The 15,507-nt window shown below is 43.2% G+C and overlaps 3 protein-coding genes across 8 annotated transcripts; 1 reads left to right on the top strand and 2 right to left on the bottom strand.

Annotated features, from left to right (window-relative positions):
* Positions 1–55: 55 nt before the first annotated feature.
* Positions 56–6,678, bottom strand: YIPF1 (Yip1 domain family member 1). 4 transcript variants are annotated; one of them, XM_074906169.1, is made up of 10 exons: positions 6,607–6,678; positions 6,362–6,433; positions 5,501–5,664; positions 4,729–4,809; positions 4,531–4,618; positions 4,285–4,401; positions 3,059–3,225; positions 2,247–2,429; positions 1,320–1,394; positions 56–351 (listed from the first exon to the last, which is right to left on the bottom strand). In XM_074906169.1, exons 2-10 carry the CDS (start codon positions 6,390–6,392, stop codon positions 319–321), a joined length of 939 nt encoding a protein of 312 aa, XP_074762270.1. In that variant the 5' UTR covers positions 6,393–6,433; positions 6,607–6,678; the 3' UTR covers positions 56–318. The 4 variants fall into 4 exon arrangements, with proteins under 4 accessions (XP_074762270.1, XP_074762272.1, XP_074762271.1 ...); XM_074906171.1 differs by having other exon boundaries at positions 5,501–5,634; XM_074906170.1 differs by having other exon boundaries at positions 6,581–6,673.
* Positions 6,679–7,618: 940 nt separating this feature from the next.
* DIO1 (iodothyronine deiodinase 1) lies at positions 7,619–12,170 on the top strand. The gene is made up of 4 exons (XM_074906173.1): positions 7,619–7,949; positions 9,593–9,736; positions 10,910–11,109; positions 11,576–12,170. The coding sequence occupies exons 1-4, from the start codon at positions 7,619–7,621 to the stop codon at positions 11,639–11,641; spliced, it is 741 nt and encodes a 246-aa protein (XP_074762274.1). The 3' UTR covers positions 11,642–12,170.
* IFT25 (intraflagellar transport 25) lies at positions 9,339–15,499 on the bottom strand. Of its 3 annotated transcripts, none has more exons than XM_074906175.1 (6): positions 15,112–15,499; positions 14,626–14,732; positions 13,904–13,972; positions 13,343–13,386; positions 12,776–12,850; positions 9,339–9,384 (listed from the first exon to the last, which is right to left on the bottom strand). In XM_074906175.1, exons 1-6 carry the CDS (start codon positions 15,207–15,209, stop codon positions 9,352–9,354), a joined length of 426 nt encoding a protein of 141 aa, XP_074762276.1. In that variant the 5' UTR covers positions 15,210–15,499; the 3' UTR covers positions 9,339–9,351. The 3 variants fall into 3 exon arrangements, with proteins under 3 accessions (XP_074762276.1, XP_074762277.1, XP_074762275.1); XM_074906176.1 differs by lacking the exon at positions 9,339–9,384 and adding an exon at positions 11,060–11,102 and having other exon boundaries at positions 15,112–15,498; XM_074906174.1 differs by lacking the exon at positions 9,339–9,384 and having other exon boundaries at positions 12,686–12,850; positions 15,112–15,495.
* Positions 15,500–15,507: the final 8 nt, after the last annotated feature.

The raw sequence follows: 15,507 nt of genomic DNA, 5'->3' as shown, positions 1-15,507 counted from the left end.
CGCAGCTTCAGAGGAGCGGTATTAGGTATTCTGTGCACAAAACAAGAATCTCACATCACCCTCAGATCACTTTATTCAGAGACAAAATAGCGTGGTGTGTGTAGATAGAATTAAAAAAACCCAAAACAAAACAAAAAGAAAAACCGCAGTAAAAGATTAGGGTCAACAGTTCGCTCTCCCCATAGAACCAATCAGTCACCAGTAAGCATGGAGATGTCCATAGGTCTGTGGGACATCACTGTCCTTTCTTCTAGAAAAAACCGCCCCTGTGCTTGCATTCTCTGTGGTCTTCAGTGAACAAAATAATCTAAAATAAAATTACTGTGCAGATGGAGAAACAGGCATTGTAATCTGAAAGAGACAAATAACTCCTATGAATATTACAGCTCCTCACAGACACCAGAGGACACAATAAGGCACATATTTATATCTAAATGTTGAAATTCATTACTATCATATTGAATCTTAATAGGCACCTGGGATGCAAAACTGATTTTGCAGAAGGAAAGCTTCTGCACAATTAGATTGTGTCGCAGCTGGTCATTTTTTACAACCATTTTCGCTAGGCCTATTTGTTTGGTTTTGTTTTGGTTTTTAATCTAACGTAGTTTCTAGTCAGTATAATACTCCAGTTTACACACACACACTTGTGGCTGGTGTGCTTGCAGAGGCCTGGCCTCTGCATGTCTATTAGCCTTTTCCTGGACCTGCTCCACGTCTCGTCATCTGCCTGGCAGCACTCCCAGCTACCAGGAAGCAAAACCTCAAACCATCCCACACGAGGAATGTGGTCCGTAGGGGTGGCTCAGGCCCTGAGTCAGCCCTGCTCGGAGACCACACGGATGTCCCTATACACAGAGCTGCTGCTCTGAAACACAATTGTCACAAACATCAAGGAGAAAAAAAAATCCAACATTTTAACAGGAAGGAAAGAAAAATAGGAGTGGAGTAGTTTATTGCTTAAGTTTTACATGTGCAATACAAATTCTAACAAACACTTCTGGGCTTTTATAAGGAACTGAGGGGAAAAAAAAAAAATCTTTGAAATGACCTATGGGACTTGAGTAGATTATTTAAATGTGTGTTTCTTTGCCAAGAGTAAACCTCAAAGAAAAGAAAGATAACGTCTTTGTTCCTCAGAGTATTTTACGTTTTTATGGCTATAGTTAAAACTTATAACTAGAAGAAGTTAAACAGTATTTATATATAGGCACTATTTGGCAAAACTGTTAAACCCTCTTCCTCTCTACCATAGTAACAGGGAAAAGTTTCAAGATGTCTGTAAGGATTAAAGAAGAAAGTTTAGACTGGATTCTTACCTTATTTACTGTTCCATTGTGAGCAGGGATAATAGGTGCAGGAAAATCCAGTTCAGGGGCATCAAAAAAGTATGCCTACATTATTACAGAGGAGAAAAAGACTGTTTAGAGAGAAACAAACAGTTCTGCCTCATCCCAGCTCTTTCTTTCCACACCCACTGTTCACAAGGTACAAACACAACACTGAAATGGCAAATTTGGATCTTTTCTGTTTTTATCAGATTAGAAAAGGTCAACTAAAATGGTGCTCTGAGCTGTACTTTAAATAGGACAGTTAGCAGCCTTTGAAAGAGACCTGTACTGGAAAGGATTGGATTGCAGATATTTGACTGCTTGCTGTTTCAACTGATGAAGCTCCAGGCACTCTCCAGTGACAGGAGCCCCACTAAAACCAGCTGCAAGTCTCCTGCTAACACAGGAGTTGTGTTCTGACTTCGCCTCCCTGCACACTGAGCTACCTACTCTGGAGGCTGTTTTCATAATGCTGACATTTAACTAAGTTCCAGCAGGTTTATGTTTTCATACATAAAACTCATAAGCATATCCTATATATTGAACATTTAATCGTTTTAAAGGGTAAATTAAGCATGGTACTCATTGGAGTAAGCTGTGACTGGATACAATAAATGCTTTGCTGATACTATGATGAATTCGAGATAAATTTAAGAACATTCTGAAAGTGATTTTGTGCTAAAGACATATTCATTCTTGAGTTTGTTGCTAGCATTGTCAAAGTCAGATTGACATCAATTTCTGCCATGTTTGAAATAATTAGAACTTTTACTTTGGAGGTTTGTCAGAGTACTGTTTCTTTCTTTATTAAAAAAAGATTTTTCAGCAACCAGCCAACCATTCCTTCTCCGCACTGTAACATGTCACCAATGCCAGGAAATAACAGATTAGAGAAAAGGAAAGGCAGTGTGATACCAAACAGCCAACAGCCAGCAGGGCATGAAGCAGAACAATGGTCCCCACGGTTGCCAACGCAATCCTCCGGTTGTCATCTCGGACAGCGGGCCAAAAGGTCATCACCAAAACAGACCCCGAAAGGCACAGGGAGAACATCACCAGGACCCAGCGCACCACTTTTTGTGGAATGATCCATAAAATCTGTAAAAGGAAGGAAAATTATTGTTAAAGAGACTGTGGGAAATGGAGATTCATTTATTTAACGCATTGTTCTGTGACGTTTTATCACTTCCAGCCAATTTGTGCACAAATTAACTCCTGTCTTATCTGATATGTCTCTGTTATTTGATGAAAGAATAACAGCATGAATGAGCTTTACTCCCAGACACAACATCAGCGTATCCCTCGAGTTACGGAACTTCCTCCAAGACCTGTCCCTTGCCAGAGTGGCCCAGGATGGTCCCTGCCAGGGAAACCTGTCCTCGGAGCCATCACCGTGGCCATCCCGCATACCCTGGGGACACGCACAGCCCATTCCTGAAGCTGCCTGGGGCTGCCTGCCAGGCTGGCCAGCAGCATCCTTGCTTGGATTTGCGGCCTCTGGGGAAATGACCTGTCCTGGCCTTCTCCAGGACCCACAGGATGTCTTTATACTAGACCAGCTTTGACAAAAAGCTTTATTCTAGCCACGCAAAAAGAGCAAACTACTTGCCTAGTCCCCAAGGTTTTGGCTAATATGAACAATATTATAAGAAACAGCACATTTTCTAAACCAGGACCTTTTTTTCAGAGCCATGTAATAGAGGTGCAACTCTTCAGACCATACATACCGCTGTGGGAATGTAGATGAAGAGGGAGTAGCCGTATACACACACTATCTCCAGGAACGAGTAGGAGACAATGTTCATAACTTTACTGTTCCTCCACATCAGGAATCCCCAGAGAGCAAGGGGAACAAGCCAAGCGTATGCATAAATTGCTGTTGCTGCTATAGACACTGGAAATATGACAAAAGGTTTAATGTTCTACTTAGAATACCAGCCAGAATCAAAGGTGTAGAAGCATTTAGCCTGAAAACTAGAAAGCTACCTTTGATGTTACTTTAAAAATATAAACTTTGAATTATAAATAGAGAACTTTGCATTTACATCCAATTTACACCCACTACTTCAGCAGCACTTCAAGTTTGTTTAAAAGTAAAGACTCCAGAAAGTATTCTCTTGATATTTTCAATTTCTTTATTACACCTGTGCACAAAACGCTCTCAGTTTCAGTGTGAAAGGATGAGCCACAGAGGAAAGAAAAACTTGGTTAAAAATAAAAATTCTGCTACCAACAGGTACTAAAAAATTAGAATTCAGGCATCCTGAAAAAATTGAAAGAGAAGACAGACACCAGCGTCACATCTTTAATTATTCAAGTGACTGGATTCCCAGGCAGCAGCGTTCTTCCAAGTACGTTGTGGATTTTGGAAACAAAGAGAAGCCGTGTTCCTCTGCAGGGACAGCAGCCTCCTCCATACTACAAAACCAGGTACAGACAACTGGCTCCTCACTTTGAGTTCTCTGAGCACATCTCAGTTGAGCATCTGTTGCTTGTTTTCCAGAAGGGAACAACTTCCAGCCCTTGGTGGGCAATATGAGCAATACTCTTATTCAGCTATTTGCTGTCTGAGGCCTGTAGGGTCCTAGGAGGCCATGGACTCAGAAAGGCACCTACAAAAGCACCACAGTGGCCACTGCTGGGCTTTCCCTCTCTGTACAAGGAGGCATGCACTAAGGCTAGAAAAAATAACTGCTCTAATTACTCCTGCTTGCTCTACTAAAACACTGAAACTAGTTTATGCTCTGGAGGAGTAGGGTTTTGCCAGTTACAGCCCACTTTAAGGACTCGTTTCACATCTCTAAAAATTTAAAGAGATCAATCAATCAAAAGAATCTGTCAAATCAAAGCAGTGACCTGTTTTTATTACTTCATTAGTGTATTGTAAAAAAAACCCCCAACAAACCAAAAAAGCAAATCCACGAACTCAGGACTGTATCAACTACTTACAAACCTTTTCTGAACTCGGGCACATAGTGGTACGTTGGTTTGCCCAGATGGATGAAGAAGTTAGAGAGATTGCCACTAACAGCAATAGTAAAGACAAGTGTGGCACATATCCAAAACGGACCTTAAAAGGAAACAAACAAGTTCAGTAACAACTCCTCTGCCCTCTTGTTTTTTTAAGGTTAGCAAGTAAAAAGAAATACAAACTCAAAACATTTAGCACAGAAGAGAACTTCTCACACCTCATACCTACCGTAAAGGTCGGGATTGCTGCGGATATACAGTCTTACAAAGTTCTTCCCAGGTACTGGGAAAACTGAACCTTTGATTCTGTCCAGGACCTGTGAAAACATACAGATTTGTCCGACTGTAAATGCAAGAAGGAAAAAACCTCAGTGTCTGCATAAGGCATAGTTCAGGCAATAGTTCTCCTCCGGAGTGCAGTATTAACCTGGTACGTGTCCACATCGAAGAACGTCTGATAGTACTCAAATGTCCAGAAAGGGGCACTTTTCTTCTGTCCTGCAAGCAGCTGTATGGTGGGAAAGACAACATGGAAAATGTTACATGCATGCAATTTATGCATTACTAGTTCATTTACACAATAGTTAAGCGATTTCTGGACCCAGACAGAAAACAAACTTAGCAGAGTGGCACTTAATATGAATTATTTAAGTGTTTCCCTTTCCCCTCTCTAATATTTGTGAGCAGCAGCTAGTCTCTTATCTCCCTGCAAGCAGAATCGTGGCCTGGCGTTCTAAAGAGCAGCCTGACACTACTTTCTGCCACACCATTATAACACACACCTTCATCAGCATGACAAGTTCCCTCGCTGTCACAGCTGCATTAGCTGAACCCCTCAGACAAGCCCTGTGTTTCAGAGTTTCCTGCTCTCCTGCCAGAGTCACCAACCCCACAGGAGAACAGACAGAAACAAGCACAGTGCTGGGTTTCCAGCTGCTGCTCTGCTTATCTCCCGGTATATTTGCTTAGCTTAAGTCACCGCCATTTCAGTACAACCTCCTAGGCTGCAAACCACAACAGCTGAAGACCCAAAACACATTTGCTTCTGCCAATTCTGCTATAGAGAAAATAACTTGCAACAGAGAAGCAAGAGTTTTAAGTCACCCATCATAAATCCCTGGCATCCTCTAGAAATATCTGTGTTGTCAGCACCATTTGTATACGTGCCGATGGAAGTGCTGTAGATGTGAGAGCATTACCTCTGTTTTATCGGAGTCATCGGTCCCCAGTAACTCATCATCCTCTTCTCTCCCTGACTCCTGCAGACGGCCGTGCTGATTCTTGGGGATTTCAGCTGGCTCATCGATGCTTATTGTGGTGGCATCAGGATTTGCTGCAAGCAAATTAGCTGCATCGTCAAATTCTGCAAGTAAGTACATAAGACGACAGGCAATGATCAAGCTACCAAAATTTTTGTTCTGATGGCTCAAAAAACTACATTAAGACCCCTACACAGCCCAAGAAAAGATACACCACTTGCTTAGGTATGTCAAATACGATCTGCTTCTTAAAGGCCAAACCGACACGGATCAAGCTGAACATTTAGTTAGTTAATGAAGAGTGAGGCTGCCTTTCGTGCCAATCTGCCCGCACTATGAGAAACTAGCACCACTGAGGCCTGCCTTTTCATCCTGCCATCAGCCCCAATTCAAGGACCAGCAGGTCCCTGCAAGGGCAGGGGGAAGCTGCCTCTCTGCAGGGAATGTAGAAATGGGCAATTTTAATCTTCTCCAAAACATTTTTTTTTTCCCAGACCTGAATTTATTTATCAAAATTAAAGAAGTCTGAAACTATGGTCCATTCCAAATTAGTGTTCTGCCCATCTTCAGCTTTCAGTTTCCACCATAAAGGATTTCAGTCAATGCCAGTTACATTTTTTAGCTCACCAGCAGCACAATTTCATCTCAGGAAATTGGAGATACTCCTGACACTACCTGCAAAACTTCAAGGAATCTTTTATTCAGAGAAAGCCCTGAAACGCTTCCAAGCCTCTAAACGCCCGACCACCCCACCAGCGGGGCCCTACACCCCACGTTTACACCTGCGCTGCCCACCTTTACCTTGAAATTTGAGGTCATCCACAGTCGCCATTCATCCGCTTGGTCGAGGAACCGCTCCCCGAGGCCCCGACCCTGCAAGAGACAGGCGGCAGCGCTGACCCCGCCGCTGACCCCGTCCCCGCCCCTCCGCGCCAGTCCCCCTGACCTGCCTCGGGCCCTCAGTGTCACCCCACGGCCACCCCCTCCCCGCCCAGGGCCGGCCTCGGCCCCGGGACGCACCGGGGAAGCCTCCGCACCGCCCGCACCTCCGGGCCCCGCAGCCCAACCGCTCCCGGCAGCGGCCGCTTCGCTCCCTTCAAGCGGCAGCAGGCGCTGCGCAGCGACAGCCAATCAGCAGCTCCGTGCTCCCCTCTCCTCCCCCGCCTCTCTAGTCCGAGAGGCACCTACAAACGCCACTCATCGCGCCGGCCAATCAGAGGCCACGTGATGCTCCCTCTTCCGCCTCCGCCCGCTCCCTTAAAGAGCCCGCAGCCCCGGGGGAGGCGCTGGGGCTGCCCCGCCCCGCCGCCCTCAGCCCGGCCCTCAACCGGGCAACGGCGGCTATGTTTATGCATGTTAGATACATATATGCATACATGGATTATATATATAGTTATATGTGTATATATTCTAGTATAAAAGTGTATTACATGTTTTGATAATTCATATTTTTTATATATAGTGGGGTATATATATAATTTTGGGGCATCATTCCAGCCCCAAGGTGACAAATACCAGTGTGCGGCAGAGCAGGAGAGGAGGCAGAGCTTCAGGAACAGGGCACTTTTTGCACAGCACATACGAAATACAAGTGTCAGCATCAATCCAAGGCCCCAAGCCTTGGTCAGCATCGACCGTCCTGCACGGAGACGTGCACTCCGAGCCCTGCCCATGCAGGTCTAACACGTAACTGCTGGCAGAACCAGACCTTTTGGTACTGCTAATGTGATTCTTCTAATTTGTGGTTCAGGGAAAACAACCCGATTCTGTTCCTCTCATTAGTGAAATACACAACGTATTTGAGAATAAGCCTTATAACTGTACAGTGAGCACTAAAAATCTAACCATCACCGTCAGTAATGCCTCCGGTGTAGATGGGCATGGCATGGCCAACAAGCTCCTCACTCAACGTGGACACTGAAGTCCACAGAGAGGTGACAGCGTGCAAGGCAAGGCAGAAATTTCACCACACACGTGAACGTTTTTCCTCGCTCTCTACCTTTGCCCCTGCTATCACTCTGCATTCCCGTCGGAAGTGGTCAGACGTTCTCCACCACGATGTTCAGCCTCAGGGTATTCCTACAAAAAATCCTGATTCTTCTGCATGTTACTACGTGTGTTGTTGTTGGCAAAACAATGATGATACTGTTCCCCAATGCCATGAAAAGATACATCCTAAAACAGGGCGAAAAGAGCAGAATGAATAAGAATCCAAAGTTCAGCTACGAAAACTGGGGTCCGACTTTTTTCAGCTTCAAGTATTTGCTCTTCGTGCTGAAAGTGAAGTGGAAAAGGCTGGAGGATGAAGCCTTTGAGGGACATCCCGCTCCCAACACGCCGGTGGTGACTTTCAATGGGGAAGTTCGTCACCTCTTTGATTTCATACAAGGTCAGTAAATCAGGTGTGTGGATGGGTTCGGTTTGCTAAGTCGATACATGAGGGGAAGAGGCTGCTGAGGCAATAGGGACAGGCAGCTGGCACGAGAGTGCACGACAAAGACGACCAGACTAACAGCACTCATTTGATGGAAAAGATGCAGCACGTTCTCTCCAGCTGTCTGCCTCGTGATTTTCAAAACTAACCTGTATTTATAATCCTGGCTACAATATCCCTTCACGCCAGTAAGCTTATGAACCTCTTGCAAAAGCTGGCTCTGCCTGGAAGTACCTTTTCACGAAAGCCAAGATAATAATTTGTTTTAGGGGGAGAAGACCCAGAAACAGAACAGTGTGCAGTGCTTCACGAGTGTTAGCTGTCATTCCCTGTATGTACAGAAAGTCCCACACCAGCTCCCTTAGCCAGCCTGAAGCCTAGAAAGCACACAGTGTTTTTTTTCCAGATTCAAAGTGGCTAGAAATAAAGCAGAAGAAAAAAGGAGCTGCTTTGTACTTTGTCCGCTCCCTCCCACTGAGATCTTTGTAGAATGTGGAATTAATCATTAAGCTGCAGTCTTGATCCCCATGGGAGGGATTACATCCTTCCCTAACTCTGCTTTTCTAATTATATAGATATATATATTTATGTAGAAAATAGGATGCAAATTTGGAAGCAATACACAGTATCTACAGGAAGGTACCCCCTGTATTAGAGTCTTTAGGATGTGGATCTGTGTTAGCAGCAGTTTTTTAAATTAAGCCCAGCCAGAAGGAAGATCTTGAACAAATTTCAGTTAATTTAGCATAACCATAGACTAAAAGGGGTGCTTAAAAATCCTGCAAGTTCTCTGAAACTGAGGCCTTGCAAACAGATGCTAATGCCTGTGGGCACATACTGTGTTAATTTGTAAGCAACTTCACAGACATTTTTGCCAGTGGCTTGTGTAACATTAGTTTAATAAATAATAATATATAACCAGAGCTCTGTTTGGACAGGAAATTGCAGAAATACATTGAAAGCATGAAAGCCTGTGATGCACGACGGAAAACTCTGCAGCTTCCACTCAGCTCAGCTAGAACTAACATCTCTGAAAAAAAATCAAGGCATGTCCAATATGTTCATCAAAAGGTGTTACAGGACTCTGTGCTTCTACGTCCGTCCCTGAACCACCGTCCTTCGAAAAACCTTGCAGCTGATCATGTTTAGTATTTTTGAAGTTCCTTTGTACTAAGGATCTCGGGGAGGCTGTGATGTGCTACGTGCTGTATAGACATTTTAGATCAGTTCCCTATCCCAGCACGTTCGTAACTTGAGAACTGGCTCTGGTGGTGAGGCCGGGAGAGAAGCCATGCGACTGCACGGTGCGACTGCACGGTGCCTCCTGCCCCTTCCTGGGCTTCCCCCTGGGTTAAGTTCACCGCTGGATCTGGCACAGGTCAGCGCCAGGCTAGGAGAAAAAAGCATTATTTTTTTGCATAAGTGTAGGTGTTCTGCTGCCAATTTGAATGTCTTGAGAAGAAAGTTACGGGATAAGTGACTTACCCACTGTGGCCCAGGAAACTCTGCTGCAGAGGCTCAATTTAGCTCATTCATTTAATTCTGTCCTTCCTCCCACCACTGATTTAACCACAAACTATCCTGGGGTTTTTTTGCAGATAATCGACCTTTAATCCTGAATTTTGGAAGTTGCACCTGACCTTCCTTTATGTTAAAATTTGATGAGTTCAACCAGCTCATCAAAGATTTCAGCTCTGTAGCAGATTTCCTTATCATCTACATCGAAGAAGCTCATGCAGAAGGTACAGTACAAACATCACAGTAATGCCTACCAAAACTTCAGACATGGTATCATTCCTTTTAGGAAGAAAAACATGTTAGCAAAGGAGAGACCAGCAAACGGGAAGGAAATCTTCCTCAAATCAAAAGTGGCAACACTAAATCTAGGCACCAATTTATGTCCCTTCATCTCCAAAGATTTTACTCACACATCTGACTTTACACAGAGGGACTCTGGTGAAGACTTCTCTGTGAAGCAAAGCACATAGTTTCATCTTTACAAAACTTCCTCTCAGTGAGGAAGCTCCTTTTGGAAGGAAAAAACTCAAAGGCATTTCCTAGAACAAAGGTTAAGCGTACAATGCCAGCATGATACATGTGGGTTTTTTAAAAAAAAAATAAAATTAGTATGTCTCCAGAATAGGATGCAGACTCTAATTTGAAAAATTCAACAACTATACGCATTCTTTTATCTACACTGGACTCTAAGTAACACACTGATTTTATCCCAGGGTTAAAGTGGTTTTCTAAAATGTAACATTTACATTTTCAAATTTTCTAACAATACATCACCTTCCAGTAGGTGAGAAACAGATAATAACTAAGTCACTCATCAAAACCTTTTCCTAGTTCCTACTTTACTAGGAAGAGTTGTGTGCAAATGCGTGTTTGGTATTTCTGGAAAAGGAAGGTGTGCCCCGGCTCAAATGTTTCACTTCTCACAGATATGAAATTTTGTTTTATAGGCAGAATGAACAGTATGATTGTTGCAACTGTGCTAAATGAACAGATGCCAGCTGATAGCACTACTTACCATTTTAAAATCCCCTCTGTGCCAATAATTTTGTCAGACCTTACCCAAATAGGATATATGTCCCCCACCTGATATGTTTCTAGGGTTGATTTAATGTGGGAAAATGTCAACTAAAATACATCCAATATTTCTGAATCCAGGGCAAGGGGAAAATACAGTTTGCTGAAATTAAAGAAAAAAAAAAGTAGATCTTGCAACCATTTATTTGGAAAGCTGTAATGCTCTCATACTCTGGGGACTTTCATTTCATGGCAGGTTTTGGTGTTAGGAGTAAATTGCTGTATTCTTTTAACACAGCTTTGGGATATGACACACAGAACATCTCCACCCTTAACACCTATTCAAAATATTCCTTGCTAAATCCCTTTCTCCTTTGTTTTAGATGGATGGGCTTTTAAAAACAATATTGTTATTAAAAATCACAGAAGCCTTGAAGATCGAAAAATTGCATCACAATTTCTTCAGAAAAATAATCCTTTATGCCCAGTGGTTTTAGACACTATGGAAAACCTGAGCAGTTCAAAATATGCTGCATTGCCAGAACGACTGTATCTACTTCAAGGAGGGAAGGTCACCTACAAGGTAAAAAATACCAACAATAATAATAAGCACAATATATTGAGGGTTTTAAATTTCAGAATAATTTGAGAATGCTATACATTTAACAGTATTTCATTCTATTTGAGAGCTAAAAATCTCACAATGCACTTAACTGTGGAGCAGCAAAACCACTCTGGGCCTTTATAACGTACGTATTTGATGTACACCTCAGTCTTGCTCAAATATTTATCTTTTGGATCATTAGGAAACTTAGGTACATCTAAGATGTGAGATCCAGGAACGCTTTCCAGTTCCAGGACCCAGCCGTTGGCCCTGTCCCAGTTACGCAGCACGCTGTAACCTGTGTGTACACCATCTCCCAAGTGACAGCTGCCACGCAGAGGAAGCCTGGGCACACCTGCCCGCAGGTCGGGGGCAGCTCCTGGGCTCTAAAGGACTTCTGCTTTGTCTGCTTGAGCATCACTCTGTAATTTTATTGCCTTTACAGGGAGGAGTGGGGCCTTGGAATTATCACCCTCAGGAAATACGTGCCATCCTGGAAAAACTGAAGTAGAAAAAGGAAAAGGACTTCAGAGTAAAGACAAACTGGATAAAAAACCTCAATGACTAAGAAGAAAAAAAAAGAACTTAAAAACAACAGTAGAGGCCACAAAGAAAATAATACTCCATGTGCATCTAAAGAGCATCTATAATGTGGTTCATTGTGTTTGTCTAGAGGTTTTCAAGTCTCATCACTACAACCCCAACTACTGCACTGTAGCATCTTACTATGCTTCTACCACATGCTGTAATGAACAGTAGCTGAGTCTGCTGAGCTGTCAGGACACCAGCGGGTACCTCTGTAAGGAATATTGTGCAGGATAAACTTCAGGGGTGGTGACATTTGCAGAAGTCGACTGGCATGCAAACCAACCAATTTCATGTTAAGGTTCTCTTGTGTACGTAAAATTTTCCTAAACGTTCACTTTCACCGACTTCAGAAGGCTTCTGAGTAAGACAATCTCTATTAACATTTGTTTCTAGTAATATTTTTATGACAGTCATAGCATAAAGCACAAGCGGCTGTGACCTGAATGTGGAAAATATTTACAGAAACAAGGGATTGATCTGCAATTATTAAAACTCTATCAGAGCACTTCATATGGCTTCAGATTATTTCCCTCCCTGCCCTGCCCCTCTCCCCCCACGGTGAATCTAAGCATCAGTAGATGTTTATATTCATCCTAATCTTGAACAGTTTGAGTTGATGAGGAGGTTAACAATTTAAGGATTTGTTTGACAGGAGGAAGTAATACCTCCCATTTAAGTATTTCACACTTTTTTTTTTTTTTCTATTTAACTCAGAGTGCAAGGGAAACATTTTACAGGAAATCGATTCATATATTGAGAAAGCCTGATATAAATATACTAATTGAAATGGACTCAATTACGTTCAAGTGTTCTAGGCTAACAGTCTAGGTTATAAAACTAGACAGCTGTTACTACGACTAACGGGAGCACTGCATTACATACACTGAACTGGCAGGGAATACATACTACATCCGTACCTTCAAATAATATAAAGTTTTAATAATAAACATTCTCTGCACTACAGATAGCAAAATGTAACTTCTTTATTAAAAAAAAAAAAAAGAGGTAAAAATTTAAGCTGGACTTAAGTGTTTTCTGCTGTGCCCTCTGCCATCACCCGGTGCACTGATACAAAATGATCAAAGCCAGATTTGATGATGAAACGCAAGTAAGTGGCCTGGAAATCAGGAAGCTGTAGAAGGGGAAAAAAAAAAAAAAAGTTACTGAATTGTCTGTAGTAACCTAACTATCAAACAAAACTTGCAGAAGTTTGTCAGACAGAAGGATTTAGATACTTCTGTGTCTTTTTTTGAATTGCACCTAAATCAAGATCTTTAATACATCTAGTCAGCTTCAGAGTTTCTTTAGATGACAGCAATTCACAAAAGTCCCATCCCTCCTGAATACTGTGGCCTTAAAGGCAACAACTGAAGGAGGAAAGATTGCCACGCTTCTGGGAAGAGCTCTTTCGCAGAGTTAGGAACAGCAGGCAGGAGCAATTTCATACCATAATCTACAAAGGTGCAGTCAGGAAGTGCCATTTCATACCATGATCTACTAATTCCTGTATCTTAACATCAACTTGGCAATAATTGCAAATAAAGACATGTCTTGGTTTTTCATAGTTTCTCCACAGTGGAAACTATTTCATGAACCACTACTGATATACACTGTAAATACTCACTGGAAATTCTTCCATTTGAAGCTGTCCTTCTGTGTGTTGCAAATCTAGAAAATATATTTTAAAGCAAATAATTAAGAATAATGTGTAGTGCTGTGAGTTTTCACTGGACTTCAGCGTTCAAGAGAGTTTAAGGACCATGAACTTACATTACATAGAGAAGTTGGTTTTTTTAACAAGATGATTTAACAGAACATTCATCACACAATTTCATGTCACCCAAATGGCATTAAAAAAAAACAAGCCAAAAAACAAACCAACCAACCAACCAACGCAGGAAATGGCACTCTATTATACTATATAAGTCTTGGTTTTAAATTTTGGAACATAAAAGTGAGTGCACAAGTATTGCTTTTAACCCTTATACAACATTTTACATCTCCAAACTGCTAGAGACCAGCAGTGTTGATAAATTTCATTTAAATGTGACTACTACATTAAGATCTAATAAAATAATCATCAAGCCACAGTTGACTACTCAACAAATAGACATGAGGTTGGAATAGCTCACTGAAAAAGATCCAACATGATTCCCACAAAATCCCCGCTGCTTCAGAATCTTACCTTTTTCAATGCACTGTTCAAAACCCACTGGGTCTTTAGATACGCTTCTTTCAATCCTTAAGGTCCGCACTAAAATATATATACATTTAAAATACCAAGACAAATTCTGATTCTTTCTTAATAATTATATTTATTCCAACACTCTTCATCTACAAAGCACTCCAAGAGCATTAACTAATCAATTTTTCCTCTAATTTATGGGACAGGACTGTAATACAACCACCATCCTCATGTTCCAGGTTGGACAAAAAATGACAAGTTTTCATGTCTTTTGTGTAGTCTTAATAGTCAAGATCCTATCTCCATAATCTGACCTTGTAACAGGCCTTTCTGGTTTGGAACTCATGTTTTCCTCAGCATTATTTAAAAAGTAAGACTAAGACTAAATCAATATTCAAAATAAGTCATAAAAAGATTAAGTATTGTAGTCCTGTCCATGAAATTAGAACAGCCATCACTGTACAACAGAACTGTTGATTATAAACTCAGTAGGTGTTGTAAGAACAACGTAAGTGCAGGTGGGGTAGATTTACCATCTTTTCCTGATTTATGAGAATGTTTGGCCATAAAGGATGATAGCTTTGTGAAGTTAAATCTTTAAGAATCTCTTAATAGTGGCCACTTACAGAATATGACACTACAGTGAGAATTTACATGTAGGCACAGACACACGTTTTAAAGTATTATGTAGGTATTACCTACTGCTATACATGAAGTCTTACCTAAATAACACTGGATTGAGACTTTGCTGATTTTTACACATTTAGGAAAACCAATAATGAATTCCTGTGGGAACATGCCTGTCGTCGTCCAAAACGTTTCTGAACTTCTGTGGAGAGAACAGGACAAACCCCCACCTGCAGCTTTCCACCTACAAGTCTCTCGAAAGAAATTTGTCACCAAAAAAAAAAAAAAAAAAAGTTGCAAAGCCATTTTCATTTGAGGTATTTTAAGCAAATCGCTGTACGACACTGGGGAAGCTCTCCGGAGGTATTAATATTTTAACGTTCAGGCTCTGTACCCGAGCAGTACCACAGGACTCAAAAATGGTGTGGGCCCCGAAAAAGGCGTTAAATTATGTGGCAACGTGAGCGGGAAGCCGAGGGGCTGCGGGAACGGCAGGAGCGGGAGGGATCCCTGCGGGGAGCGGCCGCCCCGGGGAGCCCCCTCCCGCCCCCCGGCCCCTCAGCGCCCCGCGCCCTCCTCACCCGTCCGCTACGTTCTCGGCGGGGTGCTGCTCGTCGTTGGAGGTGGCCAGGACGAGGGCAGCCCCCGCCGAGCTCCGGCACCAGTCGACGGGCCTCATCCCGGCGCGGCGGTCGGCGGCGGAGCGGCGGGAGGGGAAGGCCGGGCCTAGGCGCTACCGGGCAACGGCGGCGACGCCCGCCACGCCGCCCCCGCCCGCGGGAGCCACGCCGTGCTTCGCGGGGTCCGGCGGGACCCGCCGCCTCACGCCGAGCCCCTCACGGCCTCGGCGCCCCTTTCCCCGGCTCCCCGCCGGCGCCTCCCAGCCCGAGCGGCGGGAGGGTTGGGAGCGGAGGCGGCCGGGCGGGTCCCCGGCGAACGCCCCGCTCCCCTCGGCCCGCCGCTCCCGGCGTGCCCCG

Source organism: Athene noctua, chromosome 5 (assembly GCF_965140245.1).
Source record: "Athene noctua chromosome 5, bAthNoc1.hap1.1, whole genome shotgun sequence".
NCBI classification, from domain to species: Eukaryota; Metazoa; Chordata; class Aves; order Strigiformes; family Strigidae; genus Athene; species Athene noctua.
This window is presented reverse-complemented; position numbering and strand designations above follow the sequence as displayed.

Coding starts and splice junctions, on each gene's coding strand:
- IFT25 (XM_074906175.1), bottom strand. CDS start 15,209: ATGAGGCCCGTCGACTGGTGCCGGAGCTCGGCGGGGGCTGCCCTCGTC. Junction 14,733..15,111: donor GCCGAGAACGTAGCGGACGG/GTGAGGAGGGCG, acceptor TTCTCTCCACAG/AAGTTCAGAAACGTTTTGGA. Junction 9,385..12,775: donor ATTTTGTATCAGTGCACCGG/GTGATGGCAGAG, acceptor TTTTTCTCCTAG/CCTGGCGCTGACCTGTGCCA.
- YIPF1 (XM_074906169.1), bottom strand. CDS start 6,392: ATGGCGACTGTGGATGACCTCAAATTTCAAG. Junction 4,402..4,530: donor CAGCAATCCCGACCTTTACG/GTAGGTATGAGG, acceptor TTTCCTTTTAAG/GTCCGTTTTGGATATGTGCC. Junction 2,430..3,058: donor TCATCTACATTCCCACAGCG/GTATGTATGGTC, acceptor TTCCTTTTACAG/ATTTTATGGATCATTCCACA.